This window comes from Armigeres subalbatus, chromosome 3 (genome assembly GCF_024139115.2).
Source record: "Armigeres subalbatus isolate Guangzhou_Male chromosome 3, GZ_Asu_2, whole genome shotgun sequence".
In the NCBI taxonomy this organism is placed as follows: domain Eukaryota; kingdom Metazoa; phylum Arthropoda; class Insecta; order Diptera; family Culicidae; genus Armigeres; species Armigeres subalbatus.
Window position 1 is genome coordinate 27,422,235 of NC_085141.1, and position 19,559 is coordinate 27,441,793.

Here is a 19,559-nt window from a genome sequence, read left to right on the forward strand (position 1 = left end):
TACCAGAACAGACGCTATTGTAGCCGCATCTCCTTGGTGAGTGTAGGGATTGAGAGGGGTATGAGTAAATATATCGACTGAATAAAAGGGCTTATAGTCATGAGTTCTAGATGCGAGAGGTGACAGTTGAACGAAGTGAGCATTCAGTTTTGTGATGTATTTCGCGGGAAGCAGTAGTGCTTCGGAGCTGCTGCGGATCGAGCAGCAGCTGGAGACGGCTGATTCGGATGCGGCCATCTTCTGAGGACCCGACAATGGCCAAGTCGGTACGTTATGATCAGTGGCTTCCGAAATTATACGCTCGGTCGCAAGTGGAAAAAAAATCGGAATCGCGAGTGCTTGTTTTGTTTGAAAAAAAAGTACAGTAGACGTTCGTAACTCGTTCTGTCATTACTGACATTAACGTTCTTTTGATAGAAAAAGTCAAGAAACAAATCCACCAGCTGGTCGACGTTAACATTATATGCACGTTTCAAACGATGATGATAAAAATAACCAAGTAATAGAAAATCTTTTTTGATGCCTAAATCGACATTTAAGTCTTTACGATAATTACACACATTTTCGGAAATCGAATGTTTTTCATTTGGCTCACGAATCCTATCATAAAACTCTTGATATTAATAATATCGAATACTGATTATTACGTGGAAGCTGATGAAATAAATTCAAGAGTGCATGACCAAATTTGCCCGCACATTTGTGAGAGCTGTTGTGTAAACCATCGCACAGATGGAGCTAGGTAATGAAAGGAGAGTAATTGCCAAGAAATTTGAAGAACTGTATATGGGAAGGCACGTCGGTTTGTCGGTGATTTAACTGCAATGATTTTTAACTGCAATTCGATAGTTGCAACAGTTTTGCAGTTATCGGACCGCTAAACTTCAAACTGATGTCAGACTTGATGACAGCTGTATTGGGATGCACATTTAGATGCACTTTTATTGCATCTGACGTCGATTGACAACCGTTTGACGTCTAGAATGCGTTGTAGTTATCGAACGGCATTCGTTAACTGCAAAGTAAACATTTTATTTTTTTAAAAATTATTTTTCTTTATATAAGGTAAATTTGTTATTCTAGACAAACAGAAATTTTATTTGAATATATATTATTTGTATATCGTTTGGAGATATTTAAGCCCCAAACGCAATACAACGGAACGGCGACGGAAACGGAAAATTTGACAGTTAGCCCATATATTTTCTGTCAAATTTGCCGTTTCCGTCGCCGTTCCGTTGTATTGCGTTTGGGGCTTTATATGTGCGCTGATAAACTAAGTGGATTAAAACTATAGATTTCAAAGTGTGGATTATTAGTGGCGTGAACTAGACAATAATTCTCCGAAAGGTAATCCCTGATAGGGTAAACAATCATTCCCCCGAGAGGGTATCCCTGATAGGGTAAACAATCATTCCCCCGAGAGAGTACCGATGTATGAATATGTAAGCAAATAGTTGCGTAGAATATTGTTGATGATTTGTCTTTGATTTAGATGCGAGATTGATGTTCTAGAGCCTGGTAGGTTCTATCTGTGACTAAATTCCGAGATCAGTAGTTGATTTGAGTTCAGTGTTAGAAAATGTAAACAAAGAGAGAAACATGTAAGCAATGAGTTGCGTAGAATATTGTTGATGATTTGTTTCTGATTTTGATGCAAGGTTGATGTTCTAGAGCCTGGTAAGTTCTATCCATGACTGCATTCCGAGATCATTGGTTTATTTGAGATCAGTGTTAGAAAATGTAAACAAAGAGTAAGAACATGTAAGCAAATACTGGCGTAGAATATTGTTGATGATTTGTTTCTGATTTTGATGAGAGATTGCTGTTCTAGAGCCTGGTAAGCTCTATCTATGACTGCATTCCGAGATTAGTAGTTGATTTGAGGTCACTGTTAGAAAATGTAAACAAAGAGAGAAACATGTGAACAATGAGTTGCATAGAATATTGTTGATGATTTATTTCTGATTTTGATGCAAGGTTGATGCTCTAGAGCCTGGTAAGTTCTATCCATGACTGCATTCCGAGACCAATAGTTGATTTGAGTTCAGTGTTGGAAAATGTAAATAAAGAAAGAAACATGTAAGCAATGAGTTACGTAGAATATTGTTGATGATTTATTTCTGATTTTAATGCAAGATTGATGTTCTAGAGCCTGGTAAACTCTATCCATGACTGCATTTCGAAATCGCCGAAATCAGTGGTTGACTTGAGTTCAGAGTTAGAAAATGTAAACAGATAGTAAGAACTTGTAAGCAAGGATCTGCCTAGAATATTATTGATGATTTTATGTTCTTCTGTATTTGGTGTAGGATTGATGCTCTTGGACATTATAAAGCAGAGCAAAATAGCAATAATAAAATTGTAAAAGAGTAGACCAGGAGGAAGATGTAGGGATTGAGAGGGGATGGGTATGGGTAAATATGAATAAGAGTGCATATAGTCATGAGTACTAGATACGAGAGGTGACAGTTGAACGAAGTGAGCATTCAGTTTTGTGATGTATTCCGCGGGAAGCAGTAGTGCTTCGGAGCTGCTGCGGATCGAGCAGCAGCTGGAAACGGCTGATTCGGATGCAGCCGTCTTCTGAGGACACGACAGTGAGCAGACGCTCGATCAGGCGGATCAAATTTATTTAAAACTAACTCTACACCAGGACTAGGCCAGTGCGCTTTGAGCGTCACATTTTCGCTATAATGGAGCCTTCTTTTGCGGATGCATGCAGCTTTTTGTAGAAGTGCAACAGAGCCCACTATCTACCCCCATTACATCCTAGGCAGACCCTACAGGACGCTAAAACCCATGGAAGCGTGAGTATTGGAGCTTGTAAGGACCAGAGCTATGTTAGGCGCTTCTTCCCAGATCAGGATTAGCAGAAATCGCTCTCAATAGATAACGAAAAGATCAAAGATAAAAGAAAGGCAAAAACTGTTCCGAATCAAAAAACTTATCAAACTTGTATACAAGTGCGAAAAAACAGAATCGGATAGGCAGCCCCCACAGAGAAATGATGATTTTCGCTTTGTTTTCGCTATTTTTGTGTTGGGAACCGCACAGCTGTGTAGAACAAGTTAAAATGCATCACCAGTGATACCCGCGTTTTGAGCTTTTTAAAAGAAATTTATCATGAGGTAAAGCCTCCCGAATTAGTTCTTTATCACGACAGATTGCAAAAAGAGGCTCTCACAGTAGGGACACGGCAGGTATTTCCGTCCATCGTCGTAGGGGCTAAAACCAACGAAAGCAACGTACATTTGCTAGAACTCCACTATAGCAGAACGTTTCTCCTGAGCTTACGATTTGGTACGTATGAGTTTTACGTCTCTTTTATTGGTTTTCGAGACGATAACGAACAGACGAAAATACCTGCCGTGTTCCTATGCTACATATCGTATATGTATACGGAGATGATAAGTGAGGGACTTTTTCATTCTCTTTTGAATTCAATCCCTGTCCCGGATGTTGACTCACCTATTGGAAGACCATTTTTGATATGTTATGTAAAATTGAAAAGCATTCAATTAAAAATAAAAATAAAACAGGTAGTCGTTAAGGACCTTCGCAATGAAAATGAAATAAAAAAACAAATTGTGTCGTGTTTTATCCACATAAATTCGAACAGATCGAATGTTTCCGTTTCTTATTGAACGAAGCACTCAACTCAAGTTTTCATTTAAAATGACATAAATAGAAAATCGGTCCAGAAGTTCAAGAGGTATGTTTTTTTTTAAATTGAATTTTCGAAATCGTTGATTTTTCTAATGTCCCTGTTACGAAATAGGTCATTCTTATAGCAAAATTAATAGCCTATTCAGACAACAAGCTGTATCACTTGATAAAGAATATCTTGATGTTAAAGTTCCACTATCTTATTCTTATTCAGTACTAGCTGTCTCGTCAAACTTCGTTTCGCCAAAAACTGATCATTTTTTAAAATTTGTGTTTTATTTGTATGAAAGCCCCGTCCTCTAGAACGGGATGGGGTGGGGTCTTTAACCATCTCATAGATACATTTATTGCCTTCAAAAACCTCCACAACCAAAATTTCATTCTATTTGCTTGATTAGTTTTCGAGTTAGGATGAGCAGAAGGGGGAAGGGTCTCGAACCATCTTAAGAACCTTCCCCGGCCGAAAAAAAACCCTACATACAAATTTTCACGCCGATCGCTTCAGTAGTTTCTGAGTCTAAAAGGGTCAGACAGACAAAAATTTATTTTTATGTATATAGAAAAGAAGAAGATTATGTATATAGATGAAGATGATATCGTGAATTAAAGTTCGTAATCCGAATAGGCTTTTAAAAATACGGGACTAATTATTTTCACAAAGGATCAATTTTACCGAATATTACAGAACGTACCGTGCGGGACCGAAATCCGTACAGCATCGAAATCCGTGCACCTCATGAGATATCAACAAATTAAAGGAGGTTAAAGGTAATTAATGTAGAAATAATTTATCTTATCCTGTTCAGATACTTGGCAGTAAACTTTTAGGGCATAGAATTGGAAAGAAGGCTTTGAAATTAAAACAACAAAAATGAAAAACAAATCTTCACCCACCAAATGCGGAGTTTTTGCCGCCATTTTGTTTTCGGGTAGAGCATAATTGCACCAAAAGTAACTGTGTTTTAATTGCTAATTGCGAATAATTACATAAGATAAGCGGAATACAAGTCGAATGGATCGCTTCTTAAGGTGCGTATCGAACTACTTACAGTGGTAGTTTAGTCAATCAGATTGCTTCAATTTAAATATTTTGGTAAAAATAGCTGTACGAATTTTGATCCTTTGATTCGAAATCCGTCCAAGGTGGACGGATTTCGAGTCGGGAGTAGTTGAATTTATTCATTATTTTATCATGTTATTCGTAGTTTCTAATGAGTAAATGTGACACACTTCAAAAGTCGAGGCCTTCATGCTCCTGTGTCAATGACAAACGTTTTATTTACATTGGATTACTATTTTCTAATGACTTTTTCATATACTAAGGTGCCTAAGTGTACGGATTTCGATGCCCCACGGTATAGCGGTTTTACATGGAATTGTTGTATAAGCGTATTTTTTCATCCTCATTGCATGCAATAAATGATGATATTATCTGATTACAAATTCAGTATATGATCTATTTACCTGCACAAAACAAAATATGTACTGTTTACCCAAAGTTCTTCGCCTATTCCTATATCCAAAATACCAACAACTGGCGGGCGCAGTCATGTTATTATCACTATGAGCATAGATATCATCCCTCAAACACACGATAACGGACGTTAGCTCCAGCGTGGTACGGTACACGACGACAACGACGACTACGACGCAACCACCGATGACGACGGTGATGACGGTGCTGACGATGATGACGACGATGACGGGCGGTATTCTGCGGGAAAAGGCAACCCGGCGGCTATCAGTACGCCAACGAAAAACCCCCCGAAGCGATGCGAGTTCTGCATTTGCCGCTCCACAGTCAGTGGAAAACCGAATGCCAACCAGAAAGGATCGTTGCTCCAGCTCGGTCGCCCATTGTGAAACTCAGCTGAACACTCGTCGTGTGGTGTCGCGCGCGTATTTCGTCACCAGTCGTGATAAGGAAAACCGTCGGTTAGTAAGTCAGTTGGTCGAGATCCCATCGGGAGTTGATTTGTCATTCGGTGCGACTGAAAACTGAACCCGGAAATAGTGCAGACAAATTTCGATTGAAGGGAGAAACTGCGTGTGTTCCGGTTGTCGACTGTAAGTGGGGAAATGGTCATTTTCCAGCGATAGGACTGCTATCGAGCGTGAAAGTGCGATTGATAAAGGGTGAGGGGCAGGTGGTTTGGTTCGGTTTTGTTAGTAGGGTGGAATTTGGTGATTGAACGAGTTTAAGTACTAATTTGGCAGCGTGAAGGGAGGAAGGATTCGGAATGCAATCAAATAAGAGAGCAGTTATTTTTTTTATCAGTGTGTAGGCGAATTAGTGCCAGCTGTGGAGCGCAAAAGAGCGCGTCCAGATCGGATTCAATTAAAAGGAAGCACGTGCTTCATGGTCTGTGTCAGTCTGGGTGGGATGGGTAGCGTAATTTCATACCCTCTCTTCGTGGCTGGTTGAGGTGGAGAAGCGAAAAGGCTGTGCGTAGCTGGAATAATCAAGGAAAACACAGTGGGATCAGTGATAGATGGTGGTGCGAGTGCGACGATGGAAATCAATGGAAATACCAGCGTGTGATGTGAAGCAATTTGGTGGAAAATGTTCGCGCGGAAAAATGAACTTTTATTGAATTCTGCTTATTGCCTTGGGGGAAGTGAAGTTTATGTATGGCATGGGTCGGCTACGACAGAACAAATATTGAAATGGGATTGTTATCCTTCGAGTGTCAAAATGTGTCGAATTTCCATATGCGTTGTTGTACCAATTATATTCATAAAGGAACATGAAGGAATTTAAATTAGAACACTTTCCAAGTCCAAGAAATAATGAAATATGAACCGACTTACAATAACTTTTAGTTCCACGAAAACAGTCTTTTGTCACATTTCCGATAGGTTACGCTCGAATCAAGAATTACCATCTGCCCCTCTATCATTTTGTTGTGTACCGCAGTTGTTGCTAGGCGATGGCCGTAACCATTTCCAGAAATTCATTTGGTCGTTCGTCTAAAATACCGTTTCCCACATTCACAATTGGGAGAATCGTTTGATGTGAAAGCAGACTAACAGTATCTACTAATTGGCTCGAAAGACAACATTGGAATGTATTTGTCGGCCGCAATGAATGAAATCAAAGTTTGGGTTGATGAAACCGTGGCATATGCCAAAACTGTCAGCGTGATGAGAAAACAAACTGGATTAAAACATATCTAATTATCTTCTAGTTTTGTATTCTTAGATATACCTACTTGAAAAATTGTCTGAAATTCAGTTCAATTTCTTTGAGGCAGTTTGCTAATTACTTATGGGATTTTTAAAACACCTACTCTTTTAGTAATGTTTGCCTTCCTTGTACTTTTTATAGAAGGCTCGGAGACTCATACTGTTATATACAACTGAGCTTGACGAACTGAAGAAATGTCCTTTTTTACAAGGGAGGAATGCTTTATGCACTGACCCAGCACACGTGCTATGCTAGTTGCCAACCTACCGTACGGGAGTGTGCCGGAGTGTGTGATTCCTTCAGCCATGACTGGCCCTGGCGACTAAACCCACCTTGGGTCCTAACAATAATCCCCCCGGAACTACCTTTCAGTATTACTCCTGGAGGGTTGGCAGTACTAAATGTGTCCCTCCCAAAGCGACACGTGCATCTCAACGATGTTCTGATTAAATTCCGAACCAACACTACTCCTTCGGACTTTCTCACTTCAACGGGTAACAGAGCAAGTGCCGAGGTCGGACTAAAGATTCCTAGTGGAGATAGCTTCCAGTTCAAAGGTGCCCCGACGACCCGAAGCCAGTGCATTCGCACGGCGATCTACTCAGCTGGTTCCCCGCCGGTGGACCTAGCCTATTCCGATAACCTATGTTCGATGCCCTTGAGCCATTTAGCTACCGCTCAGTCGCGATCGCGAAAGACTCGAATAGCCCCCGATGGCGTATCTACCCTACCCCTACAAGAAGATCCCCGACAGCGGGAACTCTCCCGAAACCCGCCGGTCACGCGCTCGCCGCTGGTGCTGGCGTTCCTATTCATTATCAACATCTATCTTCCACGGCGGTGTACTCCAAGGTCCCCTTTCTATGTACAATGGCGACCTGCTGCTGTTCCATGCACCAACCTCGTTGTAGGATGTCGTCACGTTGCAACAGAACTCCACTGTTCTGTATTCTGGCACATTCTTCTGACGATGTTATCGGTGGTGGTGTCCATTCCGCATGCCTCCAACATCGCATTCGTCTCTGATTCGAACCGGGTACATGTGAACAGGATCGAATGCCACTAGGCCGAACAAACCATTAGGCCGAAACCCATCTGGCCGAAAGTCATTTGGCCGAACGGGTTATTCGGCCGCAGAGGTCATTTGGACGTCTCACTACTCATTTCGCGCTTCCCACTAGTTACAGTGAGAAGTGAGAAATGAGTAATGAGTAGTGTGACGTCTTACTTCTCACTCCTCATTTCTAGCTTCTCACTGTGAAAAGTGAGTAGTGAGACGTCTCACTTTTCACTTCGCATTATTCACTTTTTACAGTGAGAATTGAGAAATAAGGAGTTAGAAGTGAGACGTCTCACTTCTCACTCCCCATTTCTCACTGCAATAAGTCAGAAGCGCGAAGTGAGTAGTGATACATCTCACTCATTTCTCACTTTTCAAAAGACCTATTCGGTCAAATGTTCTGCTCGGTCAAATGTCCTACTCGACCAAATGTCATATTCTACCAAATGACCTACATATTCGTCGTTATGACCCTTTTGGCCTAGTGGCTTTCGGCCGAATAGCATTCGGTATTCGGTATTCGGCTATGATGGGGACGCTACCCGGGCAGAAGCCATCAACAGGATAGCAAAATATGATATTGAGTTGATTGATATACGAAATAGAAGAACAGGTAGGGTATCGGTACCAATAGTGGAGGTATTAGTAAATCTACTGAAGAAAATGTTTTTATCAATATTTTAATATCAAAATTCATAATTATGGGAAATTCACAAATTTAATAATTAGCCAATAGATAAATTAATAAATTTGCTAACAAAAATGAGATCGATGTCATTTAACATCAACAACTACATCAATATTGCTTGCACCCATTATTTGTTACACTGTTCCTTTTTGTGGCGGTAAAAATGTATTTTTGTTCCATACCCGATCAGCAATGCATAACAAAATTATAACTTAATTTTTTCAATGGTTGTTATTTAAAACAACGTGTGTACGTGATGTAGGCAATTACCTTGAAAGTAGATTTTTTACAGGATAATTATATCAACGATTGTTATAATGTTGATATGAAGGTATCAACATCTGATTTAATTGTGTTACGGCTAGAGGGATTTTTTATATAATTTTTGTTATTTTAACAACTAACCAGCCAAATTTATAACACATTTTGATACAATATTTTTCTGAAATAAATAACTCCCCTTGTTATAATTGCGTTATGCATTGCTGATCGGGTAGTGGTGCTATCCATTGATTTCTCATGCGACTCGCCACTATTGGTACAGTTGCACCACTATGGGTTCAAGGGAGTCAATTTAATTAAGGAAAATCATTGTTTTCAATAGTTTTTCAAGCGAAATCTTAGGATAAGTTGTATTTGACAGGATATTTAAAGCACGACGCATCAACTGAAACCATCGTAAAGTGTATAATTATGATAAATCTCATTAAAATCCCACTACCTCCACTATTGGTGCTACCTCCACTAAGGGTACGATTACCCTAACAATATCAAAAATATGCGCCAAAATATCTTATTACAAATAGCATAACTTAATCTCATCACGATATTTTAGTACAAAATATTGATATTGCCGTCTGTTTTTTTATCTTTTATATCAATCATGTTCATATCTTATTTTGCTATCTTCTCAAGATTTGATATTTTTGAGCTATTTTCGTCTCCTCGGGTAGTCAAGTCTTCCTCGGTCTAGTAGAACAATGCTCGGTTTTGAAAGTAGCTTTCCAGAATCTTGTACAGCCCTACCGGTATTTCCAGCCGAAGCAACGAGTTCGCTATCTCCATCCAGCACGCTCTGTTGAACGCATTCTGCACGACGAGTGTTATTACTGCGCAGTAACGGTTGTATACTATTTCGCCGAAAAACATTTCTCGAATTTTTGACGTAGGACTTACGTCTCTCTTTACTATACCGGGTGTCATTTCAAAATATTCAAATCGACCGCGTTACGCTGTGTTGAAAGATTTTAAACGTTAATAGCGTTCGTCTCAGTTGACGAATTTCTGCGGTAAGCCCCTCAATCGACAGATTTCAAGTATGCCTTTCATGTCCATGCTTGATAAGACCCGAAAAACTTGTTTCAATAGGCATGAAACTGTTTTCAATGAAAAACATTGAGATCAAGGGAACCTATAAATATGGGTACCGCATAATTCTTGCATCATTCCATTACCACGTTTTGATTGGTGCAGACACCAGCGAATGAGCAGCCGCTGGGTCTGCCGAGAAGCCATAAAATAGCGCAACGCGATTTTTTCCTTTCATTCTGACCGGGACAAGCGAAGCAACCGCATCATCGACTGAACAGCACTCACACCTTTTAGCAGGGAATGAAGTCATCGAAGCCACCATCATCAGCCGAAACCTAGCCAGTACAGCAGCAGTCCACCCTACAGACCCGACAAAGCAGCAATGCTGAGCAGATACCGGCAGCAGCAGCAGAGTCGAGCCGAGACCGGCCGGCATCGGTGAAGAGCCGATACAGGCTGAAAAAAACACCCCCCTGAAATGAGATGTAGTTCTTGAAGCCGTCTACCGATTGGGTGGCGCTAGTGTTCCCTTTCCTATTTTAAGCTCCGTTCATACTGCCGCGAGAGAATTGGCGATTGGCGCTTTGATGTTGCATGAAGATGAAGAAGCAGAAAGATGATAATCAAAAATATTCGCACGGGAAAACATACGAAGAAATTTTTGAAACTCTTCTTTAAAATTCTAGAAGCAATTTAATTAAAAACGGTAAGCAGTACAGGGTTAGACTTGTTTTCTACTGCACAATAAACACAATATTTCAATTTTTACTCTGTGATATCATATTTAATACACAGTATAAGAAAACTCCAACCCCGTACTGTTAACCGTTTTTAATTAAATTGCCTCTAGAATTTCAGAGAAGAGTTTCAAACATATCCTCGTATCATCAAAGCGCTAATTAATCATGTCGAGAATCACGCAACAATGCAATACATCTCGTTGAATATAATTTAACAATACAACACATGCCGCTTACGCATCCGACTTCGACATTCTGACTTTGTGTGTTTATTGCTTAACCGGCAATGTTTACATCCAGCACCATGTTGCAGCACCATGTTTTCGGCTTCAGGCGAGTTGTTCGTGGATGACAGCCGTTTCATGGGGGTGGAAAAAAAGCCAACAAACGGTTCTTCAGAGAGCCAATGATAGAGATCAATATCAAAGCTTTCAATTCCCTTCGGGATAGAAATTACAGGGTTGTTACGGAGATCCTGAAATATTTTCCGCGCCGACTAAAATCAAATCCACGCCATTTCCGCGCGACATGAAAATCCACTCTGCGCCACATCCGCGCGACCCAAAACTAAATTCTAAGCAAATACACGTTAAATATCAATGTTAAATATTACGCTGAACATTACAACAATTTAGTGAACGTCTTTTTTTCGAGTTCGTTTTTATAATATTACTGATTTTAAGTATATGTTTTAACTTCAACGTTACACATGTTTGTACAAAATTGAAAATAGGATTAAGGAAAAAGCAGTTGATATAACAACTCATCTAGATGGTCCTTCTTGGAATTTCTGAAGAAGTCGCTCCAAAATTGACTGCGGGTGTTTCTCCGAGAACATCTGTGGAAATTTCTCCATTCTTGCAAAAGGTTCCCCGGAAATTTATGCGGAATTTCATTTTTTCATAAATTTTTGTGAATTCCTCAAAAACAACATGCAAGAAATTTTCGGAAACTGTATGTGGACTTCTTCTTCTTCTTAGTGGCATTACATCCCCACACTGGGACAGAGCCGCCTCGCAGCTTAGTGTTCATTAAGCACTTCCACAGTTGTTAACTGCGAGGTTTCTAAGCCAGGTTACCATTTTTGCATTCGTATATCATGAGGCTAACACGATGATACTTTTATGCCCAGGGAAGTCGAGATAATTTCCAATACGAAAATTGCCTAGACCGGCACCGGGAATCGAACCCAGCCACCTTCAGCATGGTCTTGCTTTATAGCCGCGCGTCTTACCTCACGGCTAAGGAGGGCCCCTATGTATGTGGACACCCCTAATTAATTCCAACAGAAATCGCTTGGGAAATTCTAACAGAAATTGGTTCCTGGTAGAAATTTCCTGCTGAAAAACTTCCGAAAAATCTGTTGTTAAATTTTCGGGATTTTTCACAGAAATTCTTGTGATCATAGCTAAATAAACTTCGAAGGAAATCGCATCGTGAATTCTTGCGGGAATTTCTCGGGAATCTCTGCAAAAACTCTTCAACGATTTTTTTTTTCAAAATCAACATCAAAAACAATTTCTGCGGAAGTACTTAAAAGACGGGTGTTCATGTCCTTCAACAGACATGTTTTGAATGCGCCATGCTTCAGAATGGTTTAAAAATGACAACAAGTGGCGCCCCTCTCCTCATAAAATTTGATTGATCAATGCTCAAGAGTGTAACCATGGAATTCAAACAGGGTTTGTTAATATCCGAAAATTGATGTTAGTAAATAACTACAAACGTTAATTTTGTTCTCGAAAACATTTGCTAATCAGAATAAAGCCCATCTAGATAGACATAAAACTAATTTTCAAATAAACGTCCTTAGATATAGAATTTCATTTGTTGAAATACTCCTAAAACTAAATCCGCACAAAGTCCTAAAATCGTTATGTAAATCCGCGCCGAATCCGCGAAAACCGCAAAATCCGCGAAAATCGCGAAATCCGCTTAGTCGTAAAAACCCTGAAATTGTACTTGGGTGCCAAATCCAATATTCTAGAGATAAAATAGAGATACAGTCTACATCCCCTGCTGAGCCAACTTGTGGTTTATTTCAGGCAGTCCTTCAGTGGGAAGGTTGCCACTGTCGAGGCTAATATTTCGTGACCGGACAGATACATCCTGAATTTTTTTTTTATGATTTTTGTTCGAGGTAGATTTGATTTCTGTGTCGGTTTGATGAGAAGATTTTGCCAAGGAATGGTATGCAACGCCGATTATTTATCCAAAATAGTTGGTGTGAGAAATTTGGACATATTATGTATCTTAAAGGCATGGTCAAGTCAAGTCCTACGTCCACTTAGCGGTTATGTCATAGACATTACCCACTGTTTTTTTTTCGCGGTGCGACATTCCGCGGAATGTACCAAATCTCCGAAACACGTTTCGCGGAATGTACCTTTTTTACTGAAAGACATTTCGCGGAATGTACCTTTTCACCGAAAGTTTTTTCGCGGAATTCTATTTGACGGAAATCAGGTAGAATAATTATCATTGAAATATTTACTGAATTCTGCTTAATTACATGCAATGCGGTCTAAATTCCTTTGACAATGAAAAAAGGTGATGCTTTCTTTGAATGACCGCATCCGGTCGGTATAAGGCAAAATGAGGAAAGAATGCCTTCTAGAAATGGACACGTTTGCTCGGCATAAAGAAAACAATGGAGGTAGTCCCTTCTATGAATTAAAGCATCTGCTCGGTATAAAGCAAAGAGGAAAGATAATGACTTCGGATGTGGATGCGGCTGCGACTGCGCGATATAAGGCGAAAGGAGTTGATAATGCTTTCTTTAAAAGAACGCGTCTGCGCGGTATAAGGTGAAGGTAGGTGTAACGCCTCTCTTTAAATGGATGAGTCTGCCCGGTATGAAGCAAAAGTAGTTGATTATGCCTTCTTTAAAAGAACGCTTTTGCCTGCTATAAGGTGAAGGGAGGGATAAGACTTTCTTTAAATTAATGCGTCGTCGTGGTATAAGACAAAAGCGTTGATAATTACTTCTTTACACAAACGCGACTGCCCGGTATAAGACGAAGGGAGGGATAACGCTTTTTTTTAATTAATGCGTCTGCCTCGAATAAGGCGAAAGGAGTTGATAATGCCTTCTTTAAAAGAACGCATTTTAAATGGATGCGTCTGCCCGGTATGAAGCGAAAGGAGTTGATTATGCCTTCTTTAAAAGAACACGCCTTTCCGGTATAAGACGAAGGGAGGTGTAATACCTTCTTTGAATGGTCTGATTTGTCTGCTCGGTATAAAGCGAAAGAAGAGAAAATGCCTTCCAACTGTAGCGTCTACCTGTTACAAAGCGAGAGGAGGATATAAAACCTGCTTTAAATGAATACGTTTTCTCGGTATAAGGCGAAAGCCAGAAATAAAGGATTATTCATAAAAACGTATCCCTAACAAAAACTATCACTAACAAAGTAAAAAGACAAGATAATCCCTTCATTATATCTTGCCCGTCTGTCAGACATAATACAGGATTTGTAAGGGGCAATATCTCCGAAAGCCGAATTACTCGCCCAGTATTAAAATGTTACAGCATATATGATGTAACAAAAAGGCTCCATTCGATTAAACTCATTTTTCCATCAGTTTTTAGAATTACATGTTGTCATTTATATGGAGCTTGTATTCAATATTGCGTACAAGAAAAAGTTGGGTGTAAAATTAGAGGCTATCGAACACAAAACTATGGGTTCAAATATTTCCATAGCATTTAATTTTCAGAATTTTTAACTGTGGGCTTGACCATCCTCCCGCCTCCTTCAAGTACGGCGGTATCATGTTCGCCTAAACAAATGTCTGTCGGTCCGTGTGTCTTAGCCAACTTTTCATAAAGTAATTCTCAACGAATTTTCTCGCAGCAAGCTCCATTAGACAGGGGGGCAAAGCCTAGTTGATCACTATTGAATAACTATTGATGCCGATCGGCCACATTGTGCCGGGCCTCCATACGAATGCCGGACAAAACCTAACATGTTGCTTGAGTTTGTTTATAAAGAATAATTTTGGATCGCCGGATTCATTTTGAGGTTAGAATTGTTATCCGACATTTGCTATGCTACTCAAAGATTTCAGGAAGCTCATGCCTTAAGATCTGAAGCAGTAACAGCTTCCTCATTTTAACTAAGCTTAGCTTAGACTGACTGTACGTACATATCAACAGAATAACAGCGTCCTCATTCTAACATTGAAAAAGTCAATTTTCAGCCTTTACGCAGCTAGGCGCAATTTACCACATTAACCACCAGAAAGTAGACAAAAAATTGATTCTAATTCATAATTCCAGATCCTTTCCGAAAAAAGTTTAGTTAAGTTTCCTTTTATCATACACCCAATATTTTGTTTACACGGTATTCTTTAATTTCCCGGTTAACCTGATCTTTCACATCTTTTTAAATACCACCTGAATTTTCTTTGATTTTTTGTGAATTTTTTTCATGGGGTTAACTCATAGTTTCATTAACGCTAAGGGTCTTAATCGACTAAAACCTACCCGTGTAAAAAAAAGAACTGGGTGTACATATTTGCTAGTCAGCAAAAATCAAATTACAAGCTACAATAATCAAATTTTGGAATCAGCTGATTAAATGTACGTGTAAAATTTATGGTTGCACTGGGAGTGTTTAAATTGTCTGATAAATTGCGTTCAACTGAGAAGCTAATTCCCTTTATTTTTATGGCTCCAATCCTTCATGCACGCGTTTAATACATTAGATCAGTTAAATGCTAAATGTAAAACTTTAACTGATAGATTAAATTCAAAACATCTCAATACCATCGAAATCAGCATTCTTACGATAGGGGAAGAACATTCAATAAGCGAATTTAACGATGATAACAATCTACTTTCAATGTGTTAACCACTAATTTAACTTACTATCTATAATACGCAATAAAATTTGGACGAAAACGAATTTAATTACGAGAAAACGATTTTATTTTTAAGTGCTGCAAATTCAAAACATGGAGAATGGAATGTGCCACACCGCGGCCAAAACGCGCCTGCCTTAAAATGTAAACAAACAGCTGTGCAACTGACAGAAAAATCAAATATCAATTAATGTTAAGTCATTTTCTCATTTCCACTCAAACGAAAGCTTATGAAATTTTAAATAATATTTTTCTGTGAAACTGTCGTGTAACAAGTTGATGTGTGCATACAAGATAGATATGTTTATTCCATAATCTACCCAATCAGTTAGTCATACCAAAATTTTATCACAATTATATCAATTGGTGTTACAAATAACAATATTTTCGATAATTTTGTTATGAATTCTCTGTCAAAGATAGAGGAAAGAAAGAAAATTTCATGTTCGTTATAACATGATTATAACATAATGTGTTATCTTTATTTTTACCGAAAAAATTGCCTACATTTTTGGTATATAGGAACTGGAAAATTAAAAACGAAGGTACCATCTTCAGCACAATTTTAACCTACATTCAAAGTTGAACCAGCTGGATAAAGTTAATTGCCTACATTATATATAATCATAATCTTTTAAATAACATAATTTGTTATGTCATAAGCTATTTTCAACATTTTCCATGTAACACATCGAGTTATATTTTTGTTCAATTAATAACATATTTAATAATATTTTTGTTAAAGCTAAAAGAGATTTTGTTATTTTTTTTTGTGTATTTTAACTACTAATGGTACATGTTTTATAATAACCGCTGTTATAAAAAACTGATGTAACCGAATAACAAGTTCTGATATAAATCTGTTACTATTTACTGGTCGGGTACTTCGTGGGCGTGCATTATGGAGCCAAATCACTATTTTCTATTCACGATACATATATCACGAATACAAGAAATTCCTGCAGTAAAGTTTAAAAGTCTACATAAGTAACCAACAATCTACCGGATGGTTTCGAATATGGTATATGCCCTTTGTGATAAATCGCGTTGAATAGAATGTCAAAGCTTCAACGAGCAACAAAAGATAGATTAGACTGTTTTAAGCATGGTGCATGCTCTTTGTGATCCATAGAACAGAAAGCATTCCCAGAATAGGTTTTTGGTCGACCAAGAAATACCTGGAATAAGGCGCAATCACATATTAATGACATATGTCCTTTGTGATGCATAGAACAGAATGTGTTCCCAGCATAGGATCTTGGCGTCCAATAAATTCCTGGAATAAGCCCTTAAAATCTACATGCGTAACGAGCATGGACCTGTACTATGCTTAAAACAGTTTGGTTGATCTTCAGTTACGCGTGTAGATCTCAAGGCCTAACTCCGGCTATTTTTTGAATGACCGAGAAACTCTGCCGTTGACACATTTTATGTCGATGGCAGCAATATAAAATTTCAATGGAGAATTTAAATTTTCCTTAAAAAAATAGAACATTGCCAATAACGAAATCAGGGTATTAGCAATAAATAAATATAAGATTTCCAAAATAAAGTAAAATTTCCAATTAAATAAGTAAAATAACAATTAAAAATTTTCCATAAAGAAAACAAAATGTTCCACGAAAAAAAAATACAAAATTGTCAAACAAAAATAAATATTAGCAATAAACAATCACAAAATTTTGAACAAAATAAATACTGTTTTCCATAAAAAAATTAAAAAATTCCACAAAATGATCAATGAAGAATAAGAAAATTTCAAAAAAAAAAATCCAAAAAAACATCTATCTGATCGAGTCAAAACGTTGGATAAGATGCTAAGAATATGATTCCGAGCTGAAATCTATAATCTAAAAGTTCGGAAGGCCCAATTTGAGAGACATGAAGACATTTTTACAAAACGCTCATTAGCTTTGTTACAAGAAGCTTGGAGGCCTACGTCTAAGTGTTTTGGAGGCCTCATTTCAAGATTTCCTTCTAGCGACTCCAAAGAAAAAAGTAAATAAAGATGGAAGACATATAAAATAGTTTTTAATAAAAAAAATAAACTTTATTTGATGTAATAGCAACCATTATGTGAATTCACATTTATATTTTTTTAAATTTCAAATCAATCTACTTTATTTTGAAATAATCTTGAAATTTTTAATTGATTATGATTTAAAATTATAGCACATTTGTTCATTTTTATGCTCTAAATATGAGCATCAAAATAAACGTTAATTTGCAAACTATTTCTGGTTGTGTCTGATGCCTCACGAGCTCTCCGCTAAAAAAAACGAAAAAAAATGAAATTTTGTCTGGGTTTCCGCCACTGTAGAGAAAATAGTGGGGCTTTTTTCATCCACGCATTATGCAACGTACACACCAGTCAAGCAGTTTGACGAACATTGACTCCGCCCCCAAGAAAACGCTTCCGTTGCTGCTTTGTTTGAACGTGTGTGCTTGACCATTTGTACGTTCCATTATAACCACTATTAGGGGAGTGTCTCCGGTTGTGGGTCGGCCTCGGTTGTGGGCCACCCTGCACAACTTTTGACGCTTATCAGATACGAAAAATCTAAACAGTGTCAAAGTTATAGTTTGACAGCGCACATAATCAGAGACAATTACCGAAGCTAGCCAACGCATGTTGTTTTTTGCTGCGAACAAACAAAAAAGATCTCAACCGTCTAAGACGAGTCATTTGCGATTAACCGAAGCAAAACATTGCAAAGAGGTGGATGTTATACTTTGTGTGCGTGTGAATTTGGACATAAAATGTTAAATATCGTTGTGGATGATAGTGTAACGATGGATAAAAGTGAACACTGTCATAATTGCTTGAAATCAACTTCCCTAACAGAGAAAAATATCAGACATGGGCGATCAAGGGCTAACGACAACCTAGAATGTCATGAACACGTTGAAGTTAGGAAAAATAATTAGGTATATTGGCAGCGGATTGTACCGTTTCACAATAAGATTTATATTCAAAAGTATCCGTAGAGCTACCGTGATAAACAAAATACTATTTTTAAACTTTCTTGGACGTCCAGGGCCATCCAAACTATCCTTGAGTTCATGGCTTGAAATACAATGCTGCAAAAAAGCTTCTATTCAATACTTAAAGTTTATTTGAGTATTCAACAGTGTCTTAGAAATCGAATAAGGTACAATGAGAATTACGAGATTATTGAGTTGCTGATTGCAATATTTATAGCATAATTAATACTGAATGCATGCAATCTTAGAGTTACCAAATTATAACTTATAGACACGATGACTTCGCCCAAACAACCTTTTTCAATTAAATATGCTTCGACGATTTATCGGTAAAAAAAGAATCCCCCCAAGGCAAACATTTCTCTTAAATAGATTGCAAATCACAACAAAAAGAAAGCACCATCCGCACGCTATACCTTTCGTAACATGAACTTCGCAGAAGATCAACGTCATTTCCCGTCGTCAGCATCAGTGCCAGGAAAGTGAACAAACACAGGTGGTGTTGTTGGACTTCGAAAAAAAAATTAATTAGGGAAAAGAGCGACGACCGGGTTCTATTTGCAAATCGTACACATTTATTCGATGAAGGAAGGTCTTCGAAGCGGAAAAATACAAAGCCTGTTTGTTTCAATGTTTTTTTTTCTCCTAGTGCGCTAAATACGAAAATTGCGAGAGAAAAAAAGTGATAACGAAGAAGATCGCAAGTACAACTTGGTTCCGTGGTGTAAGAGTTCCAGCGGTTCCAGCTAGAGGGGGATATCGCAGAAAGAATTTGAATTGTGTTCGACTGCCAGTACCGCCATCATCATCATGTATCCTTACTATGAATCAGACTGGAGTATTCTGCCGCCGGAGCACAACCGAAGGTAGGTAAAAATTGTGCAAATGCACCGTTTGTGTGTCAGGCATTTAGGTTCTAATCTGCCCTGGACTTGGTAGGTAGTCGTTGTGGTAGCTTTCTCTGTTTGGAGTGAAATACTGTGTCGAATGTTGTCGGTGCAAATAACAAAACAGAGATAAGCAGCAGCGTTATCAGGTCACGATAAAGGTCTG

General features: G+C 38.4%; 1 protein-coding gene across 4 annotated transcripts in view; it reads left to right on the forward strand.

The window, feature by feature from the left end:
- The first annotated feature begins 5,481 nt into the window (after positions 1–5,481).
- The window catches only part of LOC134227888 (AP-1 complex subunit gamma-1-like), a 170,355-nt gene continuing 156,277 nt past the window's right edge, over positions 5,482–19,559 (forward strand). The window contains exons 1-3 of one of the 4 annotated variants that reach the window (XM_062709585.1): positions 5,482–5,736; positions 18,879–19,098; positions 19,156–19,372. In XM_062709585.1, coding sequence (XP_062565569.1) covers positions 19,317–19,372 — 56 coding nt within the window. In that variant the 5' untranslated portion in view covers positions 5,482–5,736; positions 18,879–19,098; positions 19,156–19,316. The remainder of the gene's footprint in view (positions 5,737–18,878; positions 19,099–19,155; positions 19,373–19,559) is intronic. The other 3 variants (XM_062709584.1, XM_062709586.1, XM_062709587.1) reach the window with 3 other exon arrangements.